At 42.5% G+C, this 21,482-nt stretch overlaps 1 protein-coding gene across 1 annotated transcript in view; it reads right to left on the bottom strand.

Annotated features, from left to right (window-relative positions):
• MYRFL (myelin regulatory factor like) overlaps positions 1–21,482 on the bottom strand; it is a 124,214-nt gene that overhangs the window by 57,374 nt on the left and 45,358 nt on the right. Inside the window, exons 3-10 of the mRNA XM_030322294.1 lie at positions 19,567–19,634; positions 19,211–19,469; positions 18,230–18,321; positions 12,413–12,563; positions 8,985–9,180; positions 6,621–6,697; positions 4,749–4,859; positions 3,097–3,187 (exon numbers count right to left, since the gene is read on the bottom strand). Coding sequence (XP_030178154.1) covers positions 3,097–3,187; positions 4,749–4,859; positions 6,621–6,697; positions 8,985–9,180; positions 12,413–12,563; positions 18,230–18,321; positions 19,211–19,469; positions 19,567–19,634 — 1,045 coding nt within the window. The remainder of the gene's footprint in view (positions 1–3,096; positions 3,188–4,748; positions 4,860–6,620; positions 6,698–8,984; positions 9,181–12,412; positions 12,564–18,229; positions 18,322–19,210; positions 19,470–19,566; positions 19,635–21,482) is intronic.

Raw genomic sequence — 21,482 nt, 5'->3', positions numbered from 1 at the left:
TAATGTATTAGTTTTCAAAACTAGGAAACCCCAGTGCGCCTTTGAAGGGCAGACAAAAGTAATCATCCCTCCTGCTTACAACACAGCACTCCAAACCAGGTTTAATCACATGTTTTAGAAGGAAAGTGGAGCTGAATGAAAACCTAGTCATTAACAAGAGAATGTGAAGGAACTCCACTGCAGAATGCTCCCAAAAACAAAGACCTGGGAAATAAACCTGTCTTTGTAGTAAAGCTTAATTTCCATGAAATTGGTCAATTTACACTACAGGACCATAAGATATTTCTAAAGCTGTTCCGATTGACAATCCAAATGAACAATTACTGGGTCTGGCCCACCATTCTCTCTCCAAGGAGAATTCTAACAGTTGTGGTCTCTTGAACCCCTCTTGGGGGCCTGAAACTCATCTAGTCCAAGCCTCATACATTTGCCCTTTATGTTAATCTCTGCTATTGGGAAGAATGATTCTTAGGCTTCGAAATGAACCTGCATTTGCTCCGTGCAGTTTTCAGTTCTCCATATAACGTAGTCTGCTCTTGTAACATCTTCAGTTGTCAATTTTTTCTTTCTTTACTCTGGAGCTCAAACTAACAGACCCAGGCCATAACCTAGGAGGGCACCTCTGGCTTTTTTGGAGAATGTAAGCTGGTCTGTGCTCTGTCTAACTAACTAACTAACTAACTAACTAACTAACTAACTAACTATATATATCCAAGGCATATACCTATATAGAGCTCTCTAGAAACTTAGGGGCAGGAAATGTTTTCTGTGGACATTTTGAAAACTCACTGATTCAAACATATCACCAGTTCTTTTTTTTTTTTTTTTTCATTTTTCTTTTTCCTTTCTTCTTTTATAAGTAGGCTTCACACCCAGCATGGAGCCCAATGTGGGGCTTGAACTCATGACCCCGAGATCAAGACCTGAGCTGAGATCAAGAGTCAGACGTTCAACCAACGGAGCCACCCAGGTGCCCCAAACATATCATCATTTCTGAAATTCAGTTTTTTTCTCTTGGTTGGTTTCAACGTTAAACAATTAAGCAGATTCAAAAGTGCATGCATTTTCACTTCTGCATTTGGGGTCAGAATAAAATAGTATCACTAAGATATTTCCAGTTCGGGGGAGGGGCAGAATGGTTTTCCCTATCACCATTCTTCTTCTCATTGTTGTTAGGATAACCCTTGTGTTGCCCAGCACACTTCTAAAATAGGGCATTCTCTTTAACCAACAATTATGGCTGGAAGAAAGCAATCAAGTCTGGAATGGAATCACTTTTTAAAAATAAAAATTTAGTGAATAACATGGCACCCAATCTTCACTAAGTATAATTTAATGTTTTTTTAGTATTTATAACAAATATGAATTGCAGAAACACCTTCTCAAAGTTACCATCATGAGTTAAATGATAATTGTGTTTTGGATACGAGCAAGCACCAATTAACAGAGTTCTGGAAATAGAACATCAGACAGTAGAGTGCTCCCCCTTCTCACCCCCCCCCCCCCATTGTACTCCACTCTGCTGGAGTAGGGACCTGCCAGCAGGAAATGGAGAAATCCGACACCAGGTAAATTATTCAAGGTGTGCAGGTGACTAGCAGGCTGCCAGACTCAAGCATGAGTTTCCCAGCTCAAAGCAACATTTTCAGAATATCTAATCTATGCTAACTCTGAAAAGAATGGCATTATCTGTCTTTATTCTCCCTATGAAAAACCAGCAACAATAAGTGACTTTACTTTAAATCACACTTGTTAGTGCAGCACAGCAATCCCAGATCGCATCACGCCCTGGGCCCCGAACCCGAACCACCCCCCACCCTTCCACCCCCCGCTGAAGGATGGGGAACCACTGCCCCTGCTCCATGACCAAAGAAGAAGGCTCCACCAGCTTTTGCTCCAGTGGCACCCTGTTTGCCACAGATTAGATCGGGTTCCACAAAAACGGCAGGCACATAGTCCAGCCCTTACTCTGGGACATCTGAACACAAGTGTTTTACCTCATTTCCATCATTACTTCACCCCCCATTAAAAGTCTGAGATGCAGTTTAAGGATTTCCACTTATAAGTAGCTTATTATTTTTAATTGATTGGAAGAATTACACAGAAGACCCTTTGTTTCAGAACAGCTTGAGGCAAGAGAGGAAAGACTCATTTCCCCAAACAGGCCAATCTGGTCCCCAGGCCTAAGAGTCACAGCCACGTACGCCCACACTGGACGATTTCTCCTGTTGGACTTCACATGCCCTCCCTGTGTCACAGGACAGCTAGCTCCTCCCCGGCTGCCAGGCCCGTGGTGACCCGTTACCTTATGCCCCTGGTATTCTCAACGGTGGCCAGCCTGGCCTCACACAGCTGCATTTCCAGCTGCCAACAGCTTTACGCTTTTGTGGCTGCCAAGATGCCTGTCCACAGCTGTGACCAATCATTCATTCAGCAAAATGTGCTGAACCATGACTATGTGCTAGGCAGTGGCCCAGATGGTTCCTGGGGTCACCAATCATTTTTGGGTATGAAATTCCTTCTTTACTACTCCCCCCACCCTGTGGGCTTTGGGATCAGAGAGAACTAGGTTGTAACCCGGGCTCCATCCTTCACAAGCTGTGCAATCACGATGAGTTTCTCACCTCCTTGAGCCTCAGCTCCTCTGCATGTAAAGAAGGTAACGTAAATGTGGCCCAATGTAAAATGACGCCATATATAAATTATTCAGCTCAGTGCCTGGAATACAGCATTTAAACCAGGGTGTCTCAGCTGCGGCACTGCTGACATTTTGGAAGGGGTAGCTCTTCGTCATGGGGGCTATCTTGTGCATTGTAAGGGATTGAGCAGCAGCCCCGGCCTATACCCACGAGATGCCAGGAGCATCTCCCCCCATTGTGACCACCAGAAAATGTTTGCAGACATTGCCAAGTGACCTCTGGGGGACAAAAGGTCTCCTAGTTGAGAACCATTATGTGAAAACTAAAATAATAATATCTGCTATTACTATCATCAGTTGAGAAATTGCATACTTCAAGCATGCCAATGAAAATGCAACTTCCACTTCAGCCGAGAAAAGCAGGTGGGATCCAGAAAGATTAAAGAGCTGAACCTTACCCTTACAATGATCCGTTCAGAGATGTGGGCAGACAATAGATAGAACTGGTCTTGGTTAGCAGCATACAGTCCAACCACCAACATGAAGTACCTAAGTCAAAAACAGCAGATCAAGGCCAACGCGTAAGGAAACAGACACATAATTTGTGCGATCAAATGCCACACAACAGTTCATCAATGGTGAATTTATCTCGGCAGCTTTGCACATTTAAAGATTTTCTACTCTGCTTGCAGCTGCCCCTCCTGTGAGAGGAAATAGCAGTGGATTCACTCGGTACTGGTCTGGGTCTACCCTCTGCCCAGTCTGAGGTATTTGCGAGCTGTTCCGCAAGCCCCACAGCACAGCGCTGCTCACAAACAAATGCACAACAGGCAGCCATCTTAGAGGTCCCCTTACCGAGAGCTGCCCAAGCCACCTACCCTATCACAGCAGGGTTTGCCCAACCACACCGGGCCCTTCCCACCCCATCTGCTCTTGGCCCTGTATGCTACATACCCCCATGTCGTGACTTAGTCAAAAACCTGGACCCTTCCCTCCAATTGCTCCCAATGAATTTTCATCAAGGTTATTTTAATAGCTTCTTCATATGTAACACTGATGAGGCATTTTTAACATCAGCTCATTTTTTTGAAACCAAAACAAAACTATCCCTATGAGAGTAGCTTTAGTTTTAAGAACCACATGAGAAAACCTTGCCAACTTCCTCTGCAACTCTACAGATCCTCTAATCCTTAGAGAATAGGAGTTGTCCCTTATCTCTAAAGTAAAACAGTCATAGTAATAATTGTTATTTTCATTATAATTATTAGCTATCATCTGAGTCCTCAAAATGTGTCATACACTGGGCTAAGCAGGTTATCTATAGTATTTCATTTAGAACCCCAAAACAACCCCATTGGAGTAGGATATGAACATTGTCCCCATTTTAGAGAATGGGAAAATGAGTCTCAGAGGGTTAAGTCACATGCTTAAGGTCACCCAGCTAGTAAACGGCAGCTTCAAATTTTAAACTCAATTTTTTCCAACTCCAAAACGTATGTTCTAAAACCAGTGATTCCAAATTTGAGTATGCATCAAAGTCACCTGGAGGATTTGTTAAAATACAAGTTATTGGGCCCCGCTCCAGAGCTTGCGATTCTGTAGATCTTTGGTGAGAGATCACACTTCTAACAAGCATCCTGGTGACACTATCTCTGCCAGTCTGGGGCCACACTATGAGAACCACAGGTGTAAATCATTGATCTGAGTTCCTTTCCTTTTTTAATCAAAAAGAGGCTATAGCAGAACTCCAGGAATCGGGGCTTTACACTAGTGACCAGCACACAGGTTTCAGCAGGGCAGTTGGTCCTCAACCCTTGGACAGCAGTGAGGCATAAGCATGTGGTCATTCTAGAGAATCGTGGAGGCAGTCAAGGCACGCAGATTTGAGGTTGGGCAGGAGAGTAGGCACTGTGGGGGATGAGCATGGAAAGACAGTAAGGGTAAATGAGACGTGTTAAGAAACAGGAAGAGTTCAAGAAGGGGGAAGTGGCCAAGGGAAGCCTGGGTGGCAGGCTGGCAGCACCAAGAGGACCAGAGGGGCCTCTGGAGGGCACTGGCCAGTCAGATCGAGTACCCGGCCACCGTGGGGCATACACACGGATGCCAGTACCTCTGGTCAGGATTTGGTTTTCCCTTCTTCCTCATGTTATTTGCTGTAGTTTCACTGAAGTGTAAGCGGCCCAATGTAATTTTGGTGACCTGGTCGGCCAGCAGGTCGATTCTAAAACAAACAGCAGAAATACCGAGAGACTGTGAGAGAACGTAGACTCCTCGATCATACCTAACTCATCCTGAGAGTCTCAAGTATGTTCAGTCCCCCATTCCCATCACACTGCAGAGGACAGTTTATTCCAGTTGCTGATTTTTAATAAACTCTCCACAACATGGCCTGGAAAGGCTGCCAGGGAATAATTCTTGAAAGGTAAGATATGCTCATTCAGCAAAAGCTCGAGCCTGGAGTTTCTGACCCATAAGGGCAGTATGCTCCCCATACCACATATGGGTTCTTTTAACTCCACAATGGGGAGAAAAGACATTTCCTTTGTGCCTCTGCCACTGCTGCTAGAACTGCCTCCTGACAAGCAATTTCTCTAGGTTCCTCGCGAACTCCTTTGTATTCCCCCTTCACGTATTTGCCCTCTCTGGGCCTGGCCCCTAAGGAAGACCACACCCAGACTGCCCAGGCGGGAGAGGGAGAACCAGATGCACCAGGCGACTTTACTGCTGTGTTTGTACACATGGCTCCCACCAGAGCGTCAGGCCAAGCTCCCGCCTGGTCTCTCCAGGCGGTAGGACCATCTTTGTGCCACCCCGAATGGGATTGCCTCAGGGTCAGAACACTGGGATATCTCAACTACGTCCCAGCCAAATAGTCGAAAAGCAAATCACACTCCAAGTCATTCCACAGGCTGAATGCTCACTTTGGGCTGCCATATTGCTTGGGATAATCCCAGGGCTGTGCACTTTCTATTTTGGAACCCATTAGGCAATCTATCAACATAGCTTTGAAAAATAAGAAAAAATGAATTGTAAGCACAGCGTAACTTAAAAGAAAGGTCTCATCATAACCTATGTCAAGGAACCCAGGTAGTTAGCAAAGGTGTCAGTAATAAATGGTTATGAAAATAATGACTTAATGGGGCGCCTGGGTGGCACAGTCGGTTAAGCGTCCGACTTCAGCCAGGTCACGATCTCGCGGTCCGGGAGTTCGAGCCTCGCGTCAGGCTCTGGGCTGATGGCTCAGAGCCTGGAGCCTGTTTCCGATTCTGTGTCTCCCTCTCTCTCTGCCCCTCCCCCGTTCATGCTCTGTCTCTCTCTGTCCCAAAATAAATAAAAGTTGAAAAAAAAAAATTAAAAAAAAAAAAAAAAGAAAATAATGACTTAAAAATGAAGCTTTTTACAAGAGTTTGTTTGAAATTATTTCAATGCATTTTACCTATTTTATTTCTGTTTATACGCATGTGTTCATAATATTAACATCTTATTACCAATGTAGTTTCTGCAGTGGGATTCATTTTATTTTTTATTACTTTTTTTATTCACATATAGTTGATAAATAATGTTACGTTTGTTTCAGGTGTACAACATAGTGATTTGACATCTCTCTACTTGGGCTATGCTCACCACATCTGTAGCTACCACACAATGCTATCACAATAACACTGACTATATTCCTTGTGCTGTATCTTTCATTCCTGGGACTTACTCATTCTATAACTGGAAGTCTGTATCTCCTACTTCCCTTCACCCATTTTGACCATGCCCCAAGCCCTCCCCTCTGGCAACCATCAGTTTGCTCTCTGTATTTATAGGTCTGTTTCTGCTTTCTGTTTGTTTGTTTGTTCATTTGTTTTGTTTTTTAGATTCCACATGTAAGAGAAATCGCATGGTCAGTGGAATTCATTTTTAATAAACAAAATATATTGGGCAATGGGTCTTTTTACCATAGCATTCACAAAGGAATTCAGAAAAGAAATCTTACTTAACAGGATTGAAAATCTTTTTGCTTCTATCTGCTTGGGATTGTTCAATAGCAATTATTTGACTGGTGGCTTCTACCTGTTTGGAACAACAAAAAATAAATTAGTTACTGACTACATAAACTTATTAATAAAAATGTTCATTAGTAAACAACATTCAAGCGCTTTAAAACTTTTCCAAAGCATCATGATAGGCACTGGGTAGGAGGAACAAGTCACTGAAAAGACATATAAGACAATGGCCCCAACCTTAAGCAGTATGCTATTGGGGAGAAAAGAAACAATTATCTGTAAAACTAAACAATGAAAACACAAGACAACAGAAAACTTCAGGTGAGCGGTGATTATAGTCTGAGCTAGTAGGTGATTAAAACACCAGGAGCAAAACACAGCAGCGAGGCAGCTCAAAGGATGCAAGCATTCATTCGTTCATTGATCCATTCATTCCATAGATACCTGCATTCGTTCATTCATTTATTCATTCATGTAGGAGCCCCTGCTATGCACCAGGCATTGCCCGAGGCATTGAAGATGAGCAGTGGACAAAATTAAGAGAGATCCCAGCCCTTGAAGAGCTTGCATTTGAATAAGAAGAAATAACAATAAACAATAAAAATAAATAAAATACAGAGAATGGTATTTTTTCAGTACTTGTTACAAAACTCTTCTTGCTCTTAATGAAGAGTGGCATGGGGGTAGTGAGATCTGCCCCGTCATATATGGCTTGTGGGTATTAGCATAATAACAATTTTTCTGAAAAGCAATTGGGCAATCTACATCAAGAGCTTTAATAACATCTGTCCTTTGATGTATAAATTCTTCTGGAATGTATCCTCATGCAAAGACAGGTATACGTGAGTGTTTACTGAAGTTTAACTAACAATAAAAAATTGAAAACAAGCAAAACTTATAATAATGCAGGAATATGATACATTTATACAATAGAAACTGTATCATCTTTGTAAATAATACCTTATAGAATCTTTAATATCACATGTTATTTTCATAATATGCTATTAACAATATGAAATGAATTTTAAAAACTTTTTATTAGTGAGAGAGAGAGAGCCAGGGGGAGGGGCAGAGGAGGAGGAGGAGGAGGAGGAGGAGGAGGAGGAGGAGGGGGATGAGGATGGAGAATCTTAAGCAGGCTGTCCGCCCAGTTAGAATCCCAACGCAGGGCTCGATCCCACGACTCTCGGATCATGATCTGAGTCAAAATAGAGAGTCAGACATTCAACTGACTGAGCCACCCAGGCACCCCGAAATTAATTTTAATAACAGAAAAATTAGACTAACAAATGGTGGGTCCCAAATATGAATGAATTTTCTTTCTTTATAGTTTTCTTTTGCATTCCAAAATTTTCACAATGGATTCACATTACTTCCATGATCAGAAAAATATGTTTTGTTGCTGTTTGTTTGTTTGTTATCTGTATTTACTCTGGGTTTGGTTTGGAGCAAGCAACTCAGTTTGGAGCAAGAGCAGCTGATGTGTTCAGCAGTCAAGCCTCATTTTGGGAGACTCAGTGCTAAGCTCAGGTTAATAATCAGAACAAAATATGCAGATAATGGATGTTTTTCCCCCTGAGAAGCTGGATCTGAGGTCACAAGTTAAGAAAGAGTTGTTGACCACTCAGAAATCATCCTACCTGCATTCTAAAGTCAACTCTCTCATCCACTTATCTTGAATGAATTGTGTAACTTTACTCAGTCTCTCCTCTGTTAAACTGGAAAAAAGGGGACATTGACCAAATTAACAGTTCCTTGGTTTTTTAAGTCAGGGACCTATTTGAGAATTTGGTGAAAACTGTGAATCTATTGCATTTGAAAATGCACCAGCATCAAAAAGAATAAAATAATTACATTTAGTCAAAGGAGTGCAAGATTTATATACTGAAAACTATCAAAATGTGGTTTGAAGTGATGCTGTCCCAGGTTCTGAGCCAGTTTCAGACTTCAGAAATTAGCAGCTTCTGCCTCCTATGTCTTGGAACGTTTACTCTTAGAACCCATCCGCCATGCTGTGAGGAAGCACAACCTATCCCACAGAGAGGTCTGTGTGAAGAAAAGCCAAGGCCTCCCAGCCACAGTCTCATTTGAGCTCCTGGCCAACGGCCAGTCCAAACTTGACAGACATATAAATGAGCCATCTTGACACTGGATCCAGGCCTAGCTGAGGACTCCTGAACAGGCATGAACTGCTAGAGCCAACCCCTAACTGGCCTGCACATTCGTGACCCAAATAGATGGCTGTTATTATTTTAGGTTGCTAAGTTTGGGGGACAGTTTGTTAGGCAGCAACAGATAACAGGAACACTTAATAAAAGTTAGCTTAATTAAACCAAGCTAAATACAAAACTTACCTTAACCCCAAAAGCTTTCAAGTAAAACATTTCTATTGGCTTTAGGCCCATTTGGGTTTGGACAAATTTTGGACTTCCCCAAACTTGGATATGGATGGTTATCTGAAAATGGTTTTTCTTTTGGCAAACAAAAGCTTCATCTGCTGGTGAAAAATTAAATCCTTTGTCTGTGATAACTCGATAACCTACATCGGGTCTATGGAAAGAGGAATCAAGAAACCAGTTTAACAAACATTATCCACACATTTTCTCTCACTAACAATATCAATTGTATAAACATTTCAAGAAAATATATTGTAGAAAGTGATTTTTGCTATATTGAATCCATTTGGTGAATTTTTGCTGAGGAAGTGAAAATGCTATTTCAAAACACAGATGGCTTTCTCACAGCATTTTATCTTCTCACAAGGAAGAAGCACAATTCTTGCCAAATGGAAGCACTGTCGCCTTGGCCTGCCTTTTCCCTTTGTGCTTTCCAGAATTCTAATTTGACCCCACCACACAATAGAAAGACGTAGTCCAGAAGTTGAGAAATCACCACATTACTCAGACTTGTGAAATATCTGGGATAAAATTCATCTTTTTCCACCTTAAAAAAAAAAAGCCTCTAAATGTCATCAGCAACACCACACTCAAATACTCCCTCAGATGAGTGAATGCCTCAGATTCAGCCTGTTGGTGGTCATAAGAAAAAGGCAGACTGGTCAGAATTACTAGGAATAGCTTTAAACCACATTAACCAGAGTCAGTCAGAACACTGATCGAAAACCTGTTTTCACCAGAGTTTAGTCATTTCCTTCTTAGCCTCCTGCTCTGGTAATAGCACTGAAAACCTACTATGCTGGTTACTTTCGCCGGGAACAGAAGTGGTGCGGTGGCTAATCAGACTCTTGTTTTATTTGCCCCATAAAATTACGTTCAATATCAATGCTATGTGTATGACATGTTTAATTAACTACTTCCAATGTTAAGGAAAATAAAACATCCTTAATGAATAGAGAAGAGAATATAAAAGGTGAAAACTTTTTCACGAGTTTTTCCCATACATATTGTAGATACGGAACATGATTTCTAATTCATCAAGATTCCTAAATGTGGGGTTTCCCTCAGGTAAGAAGCTCCTTCCCAGGACCACAAGCAGAGGCGAGCAGGACTTAGAGCTCTGCCGGCTCTCTGCGGCTATGTATGTGGTTCTCTGCTTCCCGGGATCTCAGTTTGGATGGCTGCCAGTATAATGAACAACACTGAATTTCTAAATTTTCCTTTAACTCCAGAGACAGAAAATATGGATGAGTCTCTTGGGAAAAGAGTGGTCCTGTTCTTTGCAAGTTAAGCTCCTTCCCAATGGGTCAAGTCACTGGGCCATTGATCACCTCCAAGTAGCTGACATGTCAAAGTCTCCACAGTCATGCGGCTGCCAGCAGCAAATTCGGGAACAGTCACTGAATGAAGGAGTTGATAAAGACCACATGTCTTATGCCATCTGGGAACTTCATATTGACTCAGGTTTCTAGAACTAATCTTCTAATTTGCTCATCTAAAGGCTAGATGAATTGAATCGTATAGATTTTACTGCAGAGGGTAATAAGAACGGTCTTGGTTGAGAAAATAGGAAATACCTTTTTGTAAAATATCTTTTTGTGATCTTCCATGTTTCACTATCAAAAACTCCGAAGAAGGTAAGGTTTGTAGCTCAGATATGAGCATTAGCCTGAAATTTAAAGATTGCTAGAAGCAGAAACTGAATCAACCAACAATCACAATGTTGAAGATTCCTGTGAATCTTAAACACCAATCTCTGGCTATAGAAATTTATTTACCTAAAAATAGTGATTCTGATTTTGGTATCAAAAGATATACATAAAGTCAACTAAACTGGCTTTTAAAAAGCTCTGTTGACACAAGTTTTAAATATCACTCAGAAAAAAGTTTTTGATAAATTTTCAATTCCCTAACTTTAGTGCTTTCAGGAAAACTTAAGGAAACAATATTTTTGTATCAAATTAGACATAATAATCTGAGACAAGTGATATTCTGTCTCAATGATATGAGTAGTGGAATTAAGATGACCTGAATTCTAATGTAGATTAATATTGTCCTTTTCTTGCACTTAAGAAAAGTGAATTATGTCTAAGCATTCAAAATACATCTGCCTCTATACCTTTGAGCTGATACCATCCATGTTCTCCTTTTTTTCCAGATCAGTGGAGTTTAGATTGGCTATTCAAATAAATTAAAAAAAAAAAAAAATCTACTCAAGTAAGAAGAAAGAGAAGTTACCTCAAGAAGTTGAGGTTTCATACCTTGGTACTCATATTTAGGAAAGCCTATGAAATACTCCCCGAAGGATAACTAAATGCGGACTAAGACTCAAAACCAAGACCTATGGACCCTTCCTTTCTTTTTCTAATTGCACTCAGTGGCAAAGACAAAGGTTATGACAGTTCAATGATACAATTAGCAATTTGCTTCTTTCTGCCTCCCATTCAACATACCAACTCCCAAAGTCTGTTTAAGTCCTTAGAATTTGCTTGAAGGAAAAGATTTCTTCCTTCTAGTTCATCCAACATGAAAGTCCTAGTGATAAGTTTTGCTCTTAAATAAGCTATATTTGAATTTGGAAAATACCACGAAGGCCCTCATTTGTAGACCAACATTTCTTATTTCATGTTATATGTATTACTTGAAAACCTTATTCTTTATCCATTAACATTGTTTTAGGTTTTTCAAGAAGGCGTTTTTAATCTTAAAAATTCTAGAAGACTTAAGTGGGTAACATATCCTCAGGAATAAAGAGAAGGCTCAGAGGATGTTTAAGAGTAATAATATGTACATTCACATTTATTTCTTGAAACTATAATGTCACAAGATTAGGATGAAAATTTTTCCGGTTTAAAGATATTTTCTATGTTTTACTTTCAGTCTCTTACTACAAAGCCACCACCAACTGTGACTGCTTCAGTAGATGTTGCCAATGAACTTGACAATACTGATTCACAGCATAAATATTGGGGAAGTAGGGGTGTCACCAGCTAGCAATTTAATGTGGCCCCCTAAAACAGTATTTTATGGAATTTTAAATTAACTGCAGGGTTAAATGTTACTGATTTGGGAAATCTCCATTTTCCAGCATTTAGGTGAACTGGGTATTGATCTCAGAAAGATTCGCTCTCCCTCCATCATTTAGTGGGCAAATTATAATGAGTTAGAATTTTAACTTTGGAGTCCTAACAGCCAGAAATCCACGTCTCAACTATTCCCTAGTTGGAACGCAAAACATAAGGAGTAAAGCACGCTTTCTCATTGGCCCATCCTATTCAATCAGGAGTGGCATCAAAGCCCAAATACTTGGATTTAGTCCCAAAGAGTAGCACTGCCTTCCTTCCCTCACTCTCCAGCACAGCACCAGGCATCCCTGGGCCACTTACAGTTTCTCGTAATGACCATTCAACAAACTGTGCCAAGGAACACTTTGATACGGCTGCCACTTCAGAGTAGGAGAACACTGGTCCACAGGCATCATGTTCTGTCCCTCACCGTCGTAGCCTTGCACTTCACTGCTGTGACTCCTATTTGTCACTGCAAAGAAATCGGCATGTTAGATCCTTCCTCCAAGGCTGTTTTTCCTAGATTCACAGACAGCTGCAGGGAGCCAATGAACTGGCCATGGATGAGGTAGAGTGAGCACGTGGGAAGTAACAAGTGTTGGGAGGCAGGAGATGTGTGGCTAGCCTTGTTTCCTCATCTGCAAAAAGAGCAATTTGGGGTCAGTGATCCCTAAGATGCAATGGTACTTGCTGGATATTTTGCCCTCAGTATCTGTCTACCCTACTTCCTGCATAGCCACATTCCAGCCAACGTGGTTCCAGGGAAGCCTACTCCCAGTCAGAGGAGGGTATGGGGACCCAGACCGCATCAGTTAAAACACAACATTCACTACTTGCATCAATAATTCCATCAGGTAGACTCATGGCCCAATCCTATCCAAGCACAGTGCACTTCTGCACTTCAGCGGACAGGGGTTCAAAGATGCCGACTCTTTTCCATGAGCTTTAAACCTCTGAGATATAACCCCAAGAGCTGCTGGCACCATTTTGGGAATGTTTAGGAATGAAGCCCCACAGCAGCAGAACACAGAGTTGAGAATGAAGGGCGCCCAGTTTTGATGGCGTGATTTGAGTTCTGGGATCCAATTCTCAACTCTTGAGTTATAGGAGCCAATAAATCCTCCAGTTTTGTTTTTTGGTTTGTTTTTTCCTTAAGGCAGTTTGAGGTGTGGGGGTTTTGTCCTTTGTTTCTTTGTTTTTGTTAATTGCAACCCATACATTCTACTCTGTTACGGGTCCCTTGTGGCACTAGCTTTCTGAGCTTAGAGGAGCTATTTATTCACTTAGTGTCTTACTTCCCTCAACTGCACAATAGAAATTAAAACAGATGTCTTGCCCATCTTGCAACATCAAGCAGAGAGTATCATAGTACAAGTGCACTCAGAAGCTAATGCCAAGATAAAGTAACAAAATACCGTATGTAGTATTGACTATATGAAATTGCCACTTTTGTGTGTTAAAATAACAGCAATTTCACATACCCGAGCTACTATTTTTGCATAATCCTTGTAAATTGTTTGTCTTAATTTGAGTATGCTTCCAGACCGTGTGGTTCAACCTCGGATACTTTTTATGTAAATTCTATTGGTACGTTTTCTGTTTTTCTTTTAACTCCCCTACTATCACTCATGCCTGACATCAGGAGTGAAAGGGAAATAGTGGGCGTTCATAAGATCAGGTGCAGGCTGTAAGCAACAACAGAGAGACACAACATGGGCTCCTGGGGAGCGTGCACTTAGCCCAGAGCTTAGAAAATGCAGGGTTTTCTTTCACTCACCTACCTACCTTTCTTTCTTTATACTTGCACTGCAGACTTGCTCACATAAATAAACAACACACTGCTTCAAGTTGTCTTTGATCTCAAATGTCATACAAAACGTGTTTTCTTGGGGTGTCCCTATCAACACGTCACCTAAGCAAAACATTCTTTTTTTTTTTTTTTCCAGTTTTTGTGACCAACCATTTTGAAAAGATTTCTCAGAATCATGAAAACCTTCCCCCCCACCCCCGACCCCTGCCACCTCGGCTAAGACTACAGGGGGTCAGCAATGCAAGGACCTCCTCATGCCATCACTCCTCCAAAAGTTACCAGACCTAAAAACTTTTTAAAACAAACGGACAAAAACCTTCCACGGTTCTCCTGCTTATACCAAATTCAGAGAAGAGGAGAGACCAGTTCTTCCTTCTTTCCTTCCTCTGTCCTACAAAGGACAGAGGGTAAAGGAAGTTCAGGAGCTTGGAGTCTGAAATGAGATGGGCCTGGGCTTGAGGCACAACTGTACATTTCATAGCTGTACAATCTAGGAAAATGGGTTCAGCTCTCTGGGCTTCAGTTTCTTCATCTACAAAATGGAGGCAACAGTATGAAACCTCCCGGGCTCACTGTGTTATGAGATTCACTCATAACGCAATGAGTTATGACTGTAGGTGCTGAGCACAGGGCCTGTCGCTAGCAAGGATGTAAACTATGGCGCTTTTGGTGAATGTTAGTGGCACTGTCGTCACCACCTGCACTTGTTTTGGCTCAGATGACTCAGTTATTCCCAAGAAGCCTTGAGGAATACTTCATTCTTGGCCTCTGTGGTAATTCTATCCGACGTGAAATAACTAACACCGAGTGCCTGAGTGAATATCAGCTAATGTGGGCCCTTTCCCACTCAGGCATGGTGGCCAGGTCAAGGATAACAGCAGTTCCTGCCTTTTCCCATTATAGCAGCAAAGCTAAGGGGCAGTCACTCCAACAACACCAACACAGTCATGGCTTCCCTGGGAGCTGGCCATCCGCTGGTGACATCCAGGGACCCCAGGCCCACACTGAAATGCCAGGCACAAGCCTGAGCCCAATACTGGGACTTACTATTATTCACACTAATAATAATGTCTACTACTCCTGTGTCCTGTCTGTACCAAGACACTTGACATAGTTTCTCACCCAGTCTTCAAAGTAAGAACGCCTTTTCTTCAATAACCTTTCTTCATTGAAGTCTAATATACATAAAGAAGAATACACAGACCATTAGTACACAATTTGATACTTTCTAATAAAGTGAATTATACGGGTAACTATCAGTAGGCCTGGAAATAGGACACATCCAGGACTCTAGAAGACACCTTCATGCCCCCTTGCAGTTACTACTTTCCCCTACCCAAGACAAATCACTAGTCCGATACCTAATACCATAGAGGAGTTCATAGAAATGGAATAATATGGTACATATTCCTGCGTGTTGGCTTCTTTTGCCCAATATCATGTTTATGAGATTCACTCATACACATATTGTTGCAAATGGCAGGCGTTTTGTTTATTCCCATGCCTGTAGAGTAAGTACTCCCCTGTATGACTATACCACAATTTATCCTGCCCTTGACAGCCATTTGGGTTATTTTCAGTTTGTGGTTATTATAAGTAATGCCGCTGTGGGTATTTTTTTGTGAATGTCTTTTCGTGGGCATATGTACACATTCCTGTTAGACACAGTCCTGGCAGTGGAATTACTGGGTCACAGGATATGCTTTAGGAGGTGCAGCCAAACTGAAGTAAGGATTCCTAATCTCATTTAACAAATGCAGAAACTGGGGTTCAAAGACCTGAAATAACTTGCCCAGAGTCACAGCTGGTAAGTGGAAGAGACAGGATTCAAACCACCCTCTTCTTTTCATGCTACAGCGAGGATTTCTCCAGAAAATGTAGCAGAAGAGAAATAGAAGTGCGAAGGCAGCAAACTGCCCAAGTCCCAACCCTTTTGGAAAAACTCATATTTGCATTTTAATGCCTTTCAAAATATTCTTTTCTACATTACTTAAAAAAAATCTTAGAAATGGGTGAAATAGAAATTATGATTCTCATTTGGCAATCAAGAAGTCAGGCTCAGAAAGTCCCCAACTGCTGAGGAGACGAGACAGATACTTTTTCTGACTCTACAGTGTGAATCCAGCCAGTGTACCTCTCACTGGGAGCCAAAGGCCATAACTCTGGGGCTCAAAAGTCCTTTTGTATTTGAGGTCCAAACTACGTGAGTCAATGAATCCTCTCATAGTTGGGGTTCAGATCAGATGGAAGCAGAACCCCCTCATATTTGGGATCTAGGCCATGTGAGGCTGGAACCAGCTAGCAAGAGCCTATCCCCCAGCTGCTTTCTCTCTAAGCAACATTTCACATCTGCCCACAGCAAACCAGTGAGTCTACACCGTGAGGCCTATAAATGGGGATCTTGGAACCCCTTGGGCAAAATAAAGCGCTCAGGAGACGGTCACTAGAAAAGCCTTACTGATTGATTTAGAACATCTCTTCCCATCAAAATTCCTGCCTAATAAGACTTGCATAAGCTCCTTCTTCCTCTGCCCTTGTACCATTTCCCCAGGAACTTTGTAAGCACCCTCGGCCTCTGCCACATCAACTATGAGTTCTCTACTAGAAAACTTCTGCTAAAAATATAAGCTGTAAGGAAAACATGGCATTTGGATTTTTGTCTTTTTTTTTTTTCCAGCCCTGGGCACCTGTTCATTTACATTCTGGCCCAGTTGTCTGGGGCCAATTATCTTTAGTCAGCTTTTCAGTGACCTTTGTTGGAATAGGACTTAAACACGGGATTCAAGATTTCCTATCTGTTGAGACATTTCAGTTACTCTTCTATGATTTTCTCTGGAGATGGTGAAAAATCAATGGCCTCTCCAGAGACAGGCAGCAGAAAATCATCACAGGATGAGGCTTAACTCTGAGACAGCCAGGATGATTTGAGCAGCAATCTGGTTTGATGAGGAAACGCTGGGGAGGTTTGGGTGGCTTGCCCAGTCCTCTCAGTGAGCTGGTGCATCTGTGGAAGTGAACAGATGGTTCCCTCGTCTGGCTAGAAATTCACTCAGCCTTTTATGTTTGAGGATCACAAAGGGGTTGCAGGCTAGATGCAAGGACTCTTGAAGAAATTAGAGTAAGCTTTGCACAGGAAGGTGGATGGTGAACTCTATATTATCCAGAAAGGAGACTTTAGCCTTTTGTGTCTCAAGCGTTGAATAAGAAAAACCAAGCACCCTGCTGGCCAGAGTGGATCCATGTGAAAGAAAAGGCAGTGACAGGTTTGGTTCATGCAAGGGCCCAATACCCAGCACAGTTCTGCCACAGCACTCCCAGGGAATGGCCCCGTGTGGGCCTTGGCTGAAGGACCCTCCAGCCCATGCTGGAGCGGAGGCCAGCCATCCCTGAAAGCACCAGCAGGCTCCATGGGCACAGAGGACCAGCACTTGTCATAAGGCTGTGAAAGACAAAGGCAGCAACTCAAGCAGGTGAGGAAGCCACCACATCACCTTTCAGGGCAGTATAAACCTCTGGAATTGGGGGACAATAACGGGAGGGAGAGCTGGAAGACAGAAATCTTGACCTTCCCATCAAGCTGTTGCATGTGGGGATAAAAGAGATGTACCCTGAATCCGGGGTTCTATTCACATTGCCTACATCTGATTATTTACAGGGGCTAACAGAACTGGCATGGAGCATTTTCCTTTCACCCGATAAGTGCCATAGCATCTCTTCTGAAAGCTCAAGCCTTCAGACTCCAAATCCCCAATTTGTTCATAACTTGAAAAGGTCTCTAAGCTTGAAACACGATGTGTCACATATTGTAGAAGGCAAAAAATAAGGTAGTCTCACCACTTGGGCATCATATGAGTCTGCTGAAAGACTTCGCAAATGATCTTACAAAATTTCAAAGACCTACTTGGGAGCCGCTAACCTGAAGCAGATGCTAGAGGAGCTCAGCTCTCTACCTTCCTGCCCCACTGGAGAAATCTTCCCAAGTCTGCTTCTCAGAGTACCCTCCATGAGCAGGCAACACTGAAAGCCTGTTCGGACGGCAGAATCTCAGACCCCACCTCAAGCCTACTGAATCAGAACCTTGCCCCTAAAATTGAAAGGACCGGCATTTCATCTCCACCAAAGAGAGAGACAATGGCACCTCTTCCTAGGAGAGAAGGACCTACATGACCCCACCGAAGACTGCACAAAACTGTATGTCAAAAGGAAAGAAAGAAACTCCTATCCTTGCCCTTCTATGAGAGAGAAAATTATCCTGTAGGGCTACTGCAAGACTGGTCAAAATCCTGGTCTTAATGGCGAAAGCAGAGATGGGCCCCAGGTTGGCTCACTTGGTCTGGAGCGGTGGGCCCACACTTGATGGTCCCCGGAGTCCTCCAGCGCCTGTGTGCACTTCCTCTTCTTGGTTGGTGGCAACGAGGCTCTAAAATCAAGAACCCAAAATGCAGGTCAGGAGTTTGTGCTCTCCATGTTACATTAAAGCAGATTCAATTTCCCAGGTGTCTTCTCTCAGACTTCTTAAGACTAATTCCAGTTAGCTAAGATTCCTTGAGCCCTACTGGTGTGCAACACTAGGTTGTGCATGAGTGGAAAGAACAAGCTTCTGTTCCAGAAACCCGCGAGTCTGAAACTTAGTTTCCCAATATCCAATGGATCGGAGACTCACCTACCTGAAAAATAAACTGCCAATGTTTCCAAAGGCAGAGAAGATATTGAGACAGAGAAGTTAAAATATAGTATATGAACTTATATATATAAATACAGTATAGACAAGATAGTGTTATAGTATACTTATAAATATAAGTATATAAAATATGTATCCATTTTACATCTGACATTTTTTTTCACATGGAATTTCACTACAATTTTTGATGACCTCTACTTTCCTTGCCATTCTGTAGATTCAGAAGAATGCAAGAAAAAAAGGAGGAGAAGAAGGAAAAGAGAGAAAATTAAAACGCATATTAGTTCGTGCTTAATATTTATCTGAGGACTCTATGTGTTAAGTAATTCACAAATTACTTGCGTATTCTAGCTGAGACTGCAAATGTAAATAGTGCTTTCTCCATCACTCAGAATGTCTCTCTCTATTTCTGACATTTTCACTTTCCATCGAACGAGGACTTTGGGTTTAGCGGGTTGTTAGTTAAAAGACGGCCTAAAGCCGAGAGCGCTGGGGCCTTGCCGTGTCTGATATATGTCTCAACACCGCCATCTCCTGGAGAGAGAACGCCACTGTTCATTCTTTACCGGCACTGCGGGGGGTGCTGGCTGCTCTGAGGTCTTTCATAACTAAATATTTTGCCCTTTACCCAGGGCTGTGGCACAGAGGCTGCTGATGGTAAGAACGGCTTATCCCCGGACGGCAGGACACGCAATGGTCCGGGGGGGTCGTAAGATGACCGGAGCCTGGATAGCAGTTGTGGACGCCGCTGTGGGTGCAAGCAGAGTTGCTCGTTTCACGCGAGCTCTGCGGCAGCTGCGCAGGCAGCGAGTCAGGTGCAGCCGCGGAGTGGAGAAAAGTAGCTGGAGTCCTCCCGGCTGCAGGTCTCACCGCTGGGCAGCATGCACCTGGGGGAACACACAGGTGAGAAGAGCTCTCCTTCTGACCACCCAGAGTCCAAGAAGAGGGACGCTGCAAGGCGTGCGCGAGGCAGATGGCACTCACCTTTGATCTGCGGAGGAGAACAGGAGTCTGACGCAGAATACGGTGGAGTATCCGGAAGCTGCCCTTGCCTGAGGATTAGAGACATGCATTGCTTTTTGTTGTAACCTGTGCGGTCATTATACCCTGGCCACAAATGGGAGGCACCGCTGGGTACAACACACAGTGCACCATGGGGACCAAAGCCCACCAGGCCACGCCTGGTGTCATGTGTTAAGTAAATGGGCTTTGAGTCAGACAGACCTGTGTTTGGGTCCCAGCTCTTCCACTTCCTAGCTGTGTGTTCATGAACAAGACCTTAGTCTCCGTTTCCTCACCTACCATGTGGAAATAATCATCATGCCTTCCTCATAACACTGTTGAGAATTAAATGAGATACTATGTGTAAAACCCATAACATAATTACCCCCAAATGTAGTGCATGCTCAATACAGTTTAATTAACCGTATTGTTGACTTCTTAACGTTCTTGAAGCTCTTATACCAGAGAGAAGGTTGAGCACACTGTTTAGGCTAAAGCGCTGTGAAATGTCACCACTAAAGCAATGGTTTTCCATCTGTGCTCTGGGAAATCCCAAAGAGATTGGAATGAGCTCAGTGGTTTTACAAAAGAAAAAATTTAAATGCCTGGGGGAAAAAAATCATAACTTTTTGTTTTATATATTGAGGTGCAAGTAAAATTTCATTTAAGAAAAAAATGAGTACCACCACTAAAAAAGTGTGAAATCTTCTGTTCCAAAAAACCTACAAGTCCCTTATGGCTCAGAAACTCCATGATTCTAAGTCATTCATAAGCACTACCACCCTCTACTTGATTCTCCTGCTGGAAGAGTAAGCTATCGTGTTTTTCTTGGTTGATTAAGATTTCAACCTCGTACAATGAAAAGTCTGTTTTTATTATTTATTAGAAAAGTTAGGTTTTCGGGTCACCTGAGTGGCTCAGTTGGTTAAGCGTCTGACTCTTAATTTCAGCTCAAGTCATGATCTCAGTTTCTAAGACTGAGCCCCACATTGGGCTCTACACTGACAGCACAGAGCCTGCTTGGGATTCTCTCTCTGCCCCCGCCCCTGATTGCACGCTCTCTCTCTCTCTCTCTCTCTCTCAAAATAAATAAACATTAAAAAAAAGAAAAGTTAGGCTTTCTCCTCAAATTAGTCTTTCATAATTTATTCACTCTTTATGAGTAACAGAAAACCTTCCTCCAAAAACACCACCTTCCTCCAAAAATGCCACCAAAAATGAAAGTAAAGGAATAAAGAGGCATAAACACGAAAGGACATAGAGTACATGTGCAGAGAGAGTGTACAACAAGACTATATTTTAATAACATTGTGGCACACTGAAGTAGGATGGGTGGTAACTTGAATTAGTAGAATGGAAAAGGCAAAAACAAGACTGCCTGGGGATGGCAGAAGGGACATAGGAGCCGACAAGAAGTTATCCAATTTTAATACAACTTCAGAAAAGCCCAAGACATTGGAGTCACCAGGAACCTCTGAGTTCAGGCTGAAGGTGGAGTTGAAAACAAAAGAATTGATTGAAACCTTGATTAAAGAATGGTTGGATCCTAAGAGTAGCTTTCCCAACCTGTACAGCCAGACAACTACCTCCATCACTGCAACGCAAGTTGGAAAGTTTTACTCTCTGAAGAAACAGATCCAGGGAGATCGTAAAACTACTGAGCTAAAAATGGAAGGATTCATTAAAAGTCTAAATACCGAACCCTGAGAGCCTTCTTCAACTTGACTTTGTAGGCATCCGAGCAGATTTCCTACCGTAGGAAATTGAAAGATTGTTCCCCAGAAAAGTTGAATGACCTCAAGGGAAAAAAGGATATTTTGAAGTTACCCCCCCCCCAACATAGCCAATCCCCGCTTGATCACTCTATGATGAAACGCATCCTTTGAAAATAATGGTTT

This window comes from Lynx canadensis, chromosome B4 (assembly GCF_007474595.2).
Source record: "Lynx canadensis isolate LIC74 chromosome B4, mLynCan4.pri.v2, whole genome shotgun sequence".
Classification (NCBI taxonomy): Eukaryota; Metazoa; Chordata; class Mammalia; order Carnivora; family Felidae; genus Lynx; species Lynx canadensis.
The sequence above is the reverse complement of the archived record's forward strand: the minus strand, read 5'-3'. Positions and strand labels throughout refer to the sequence as shown.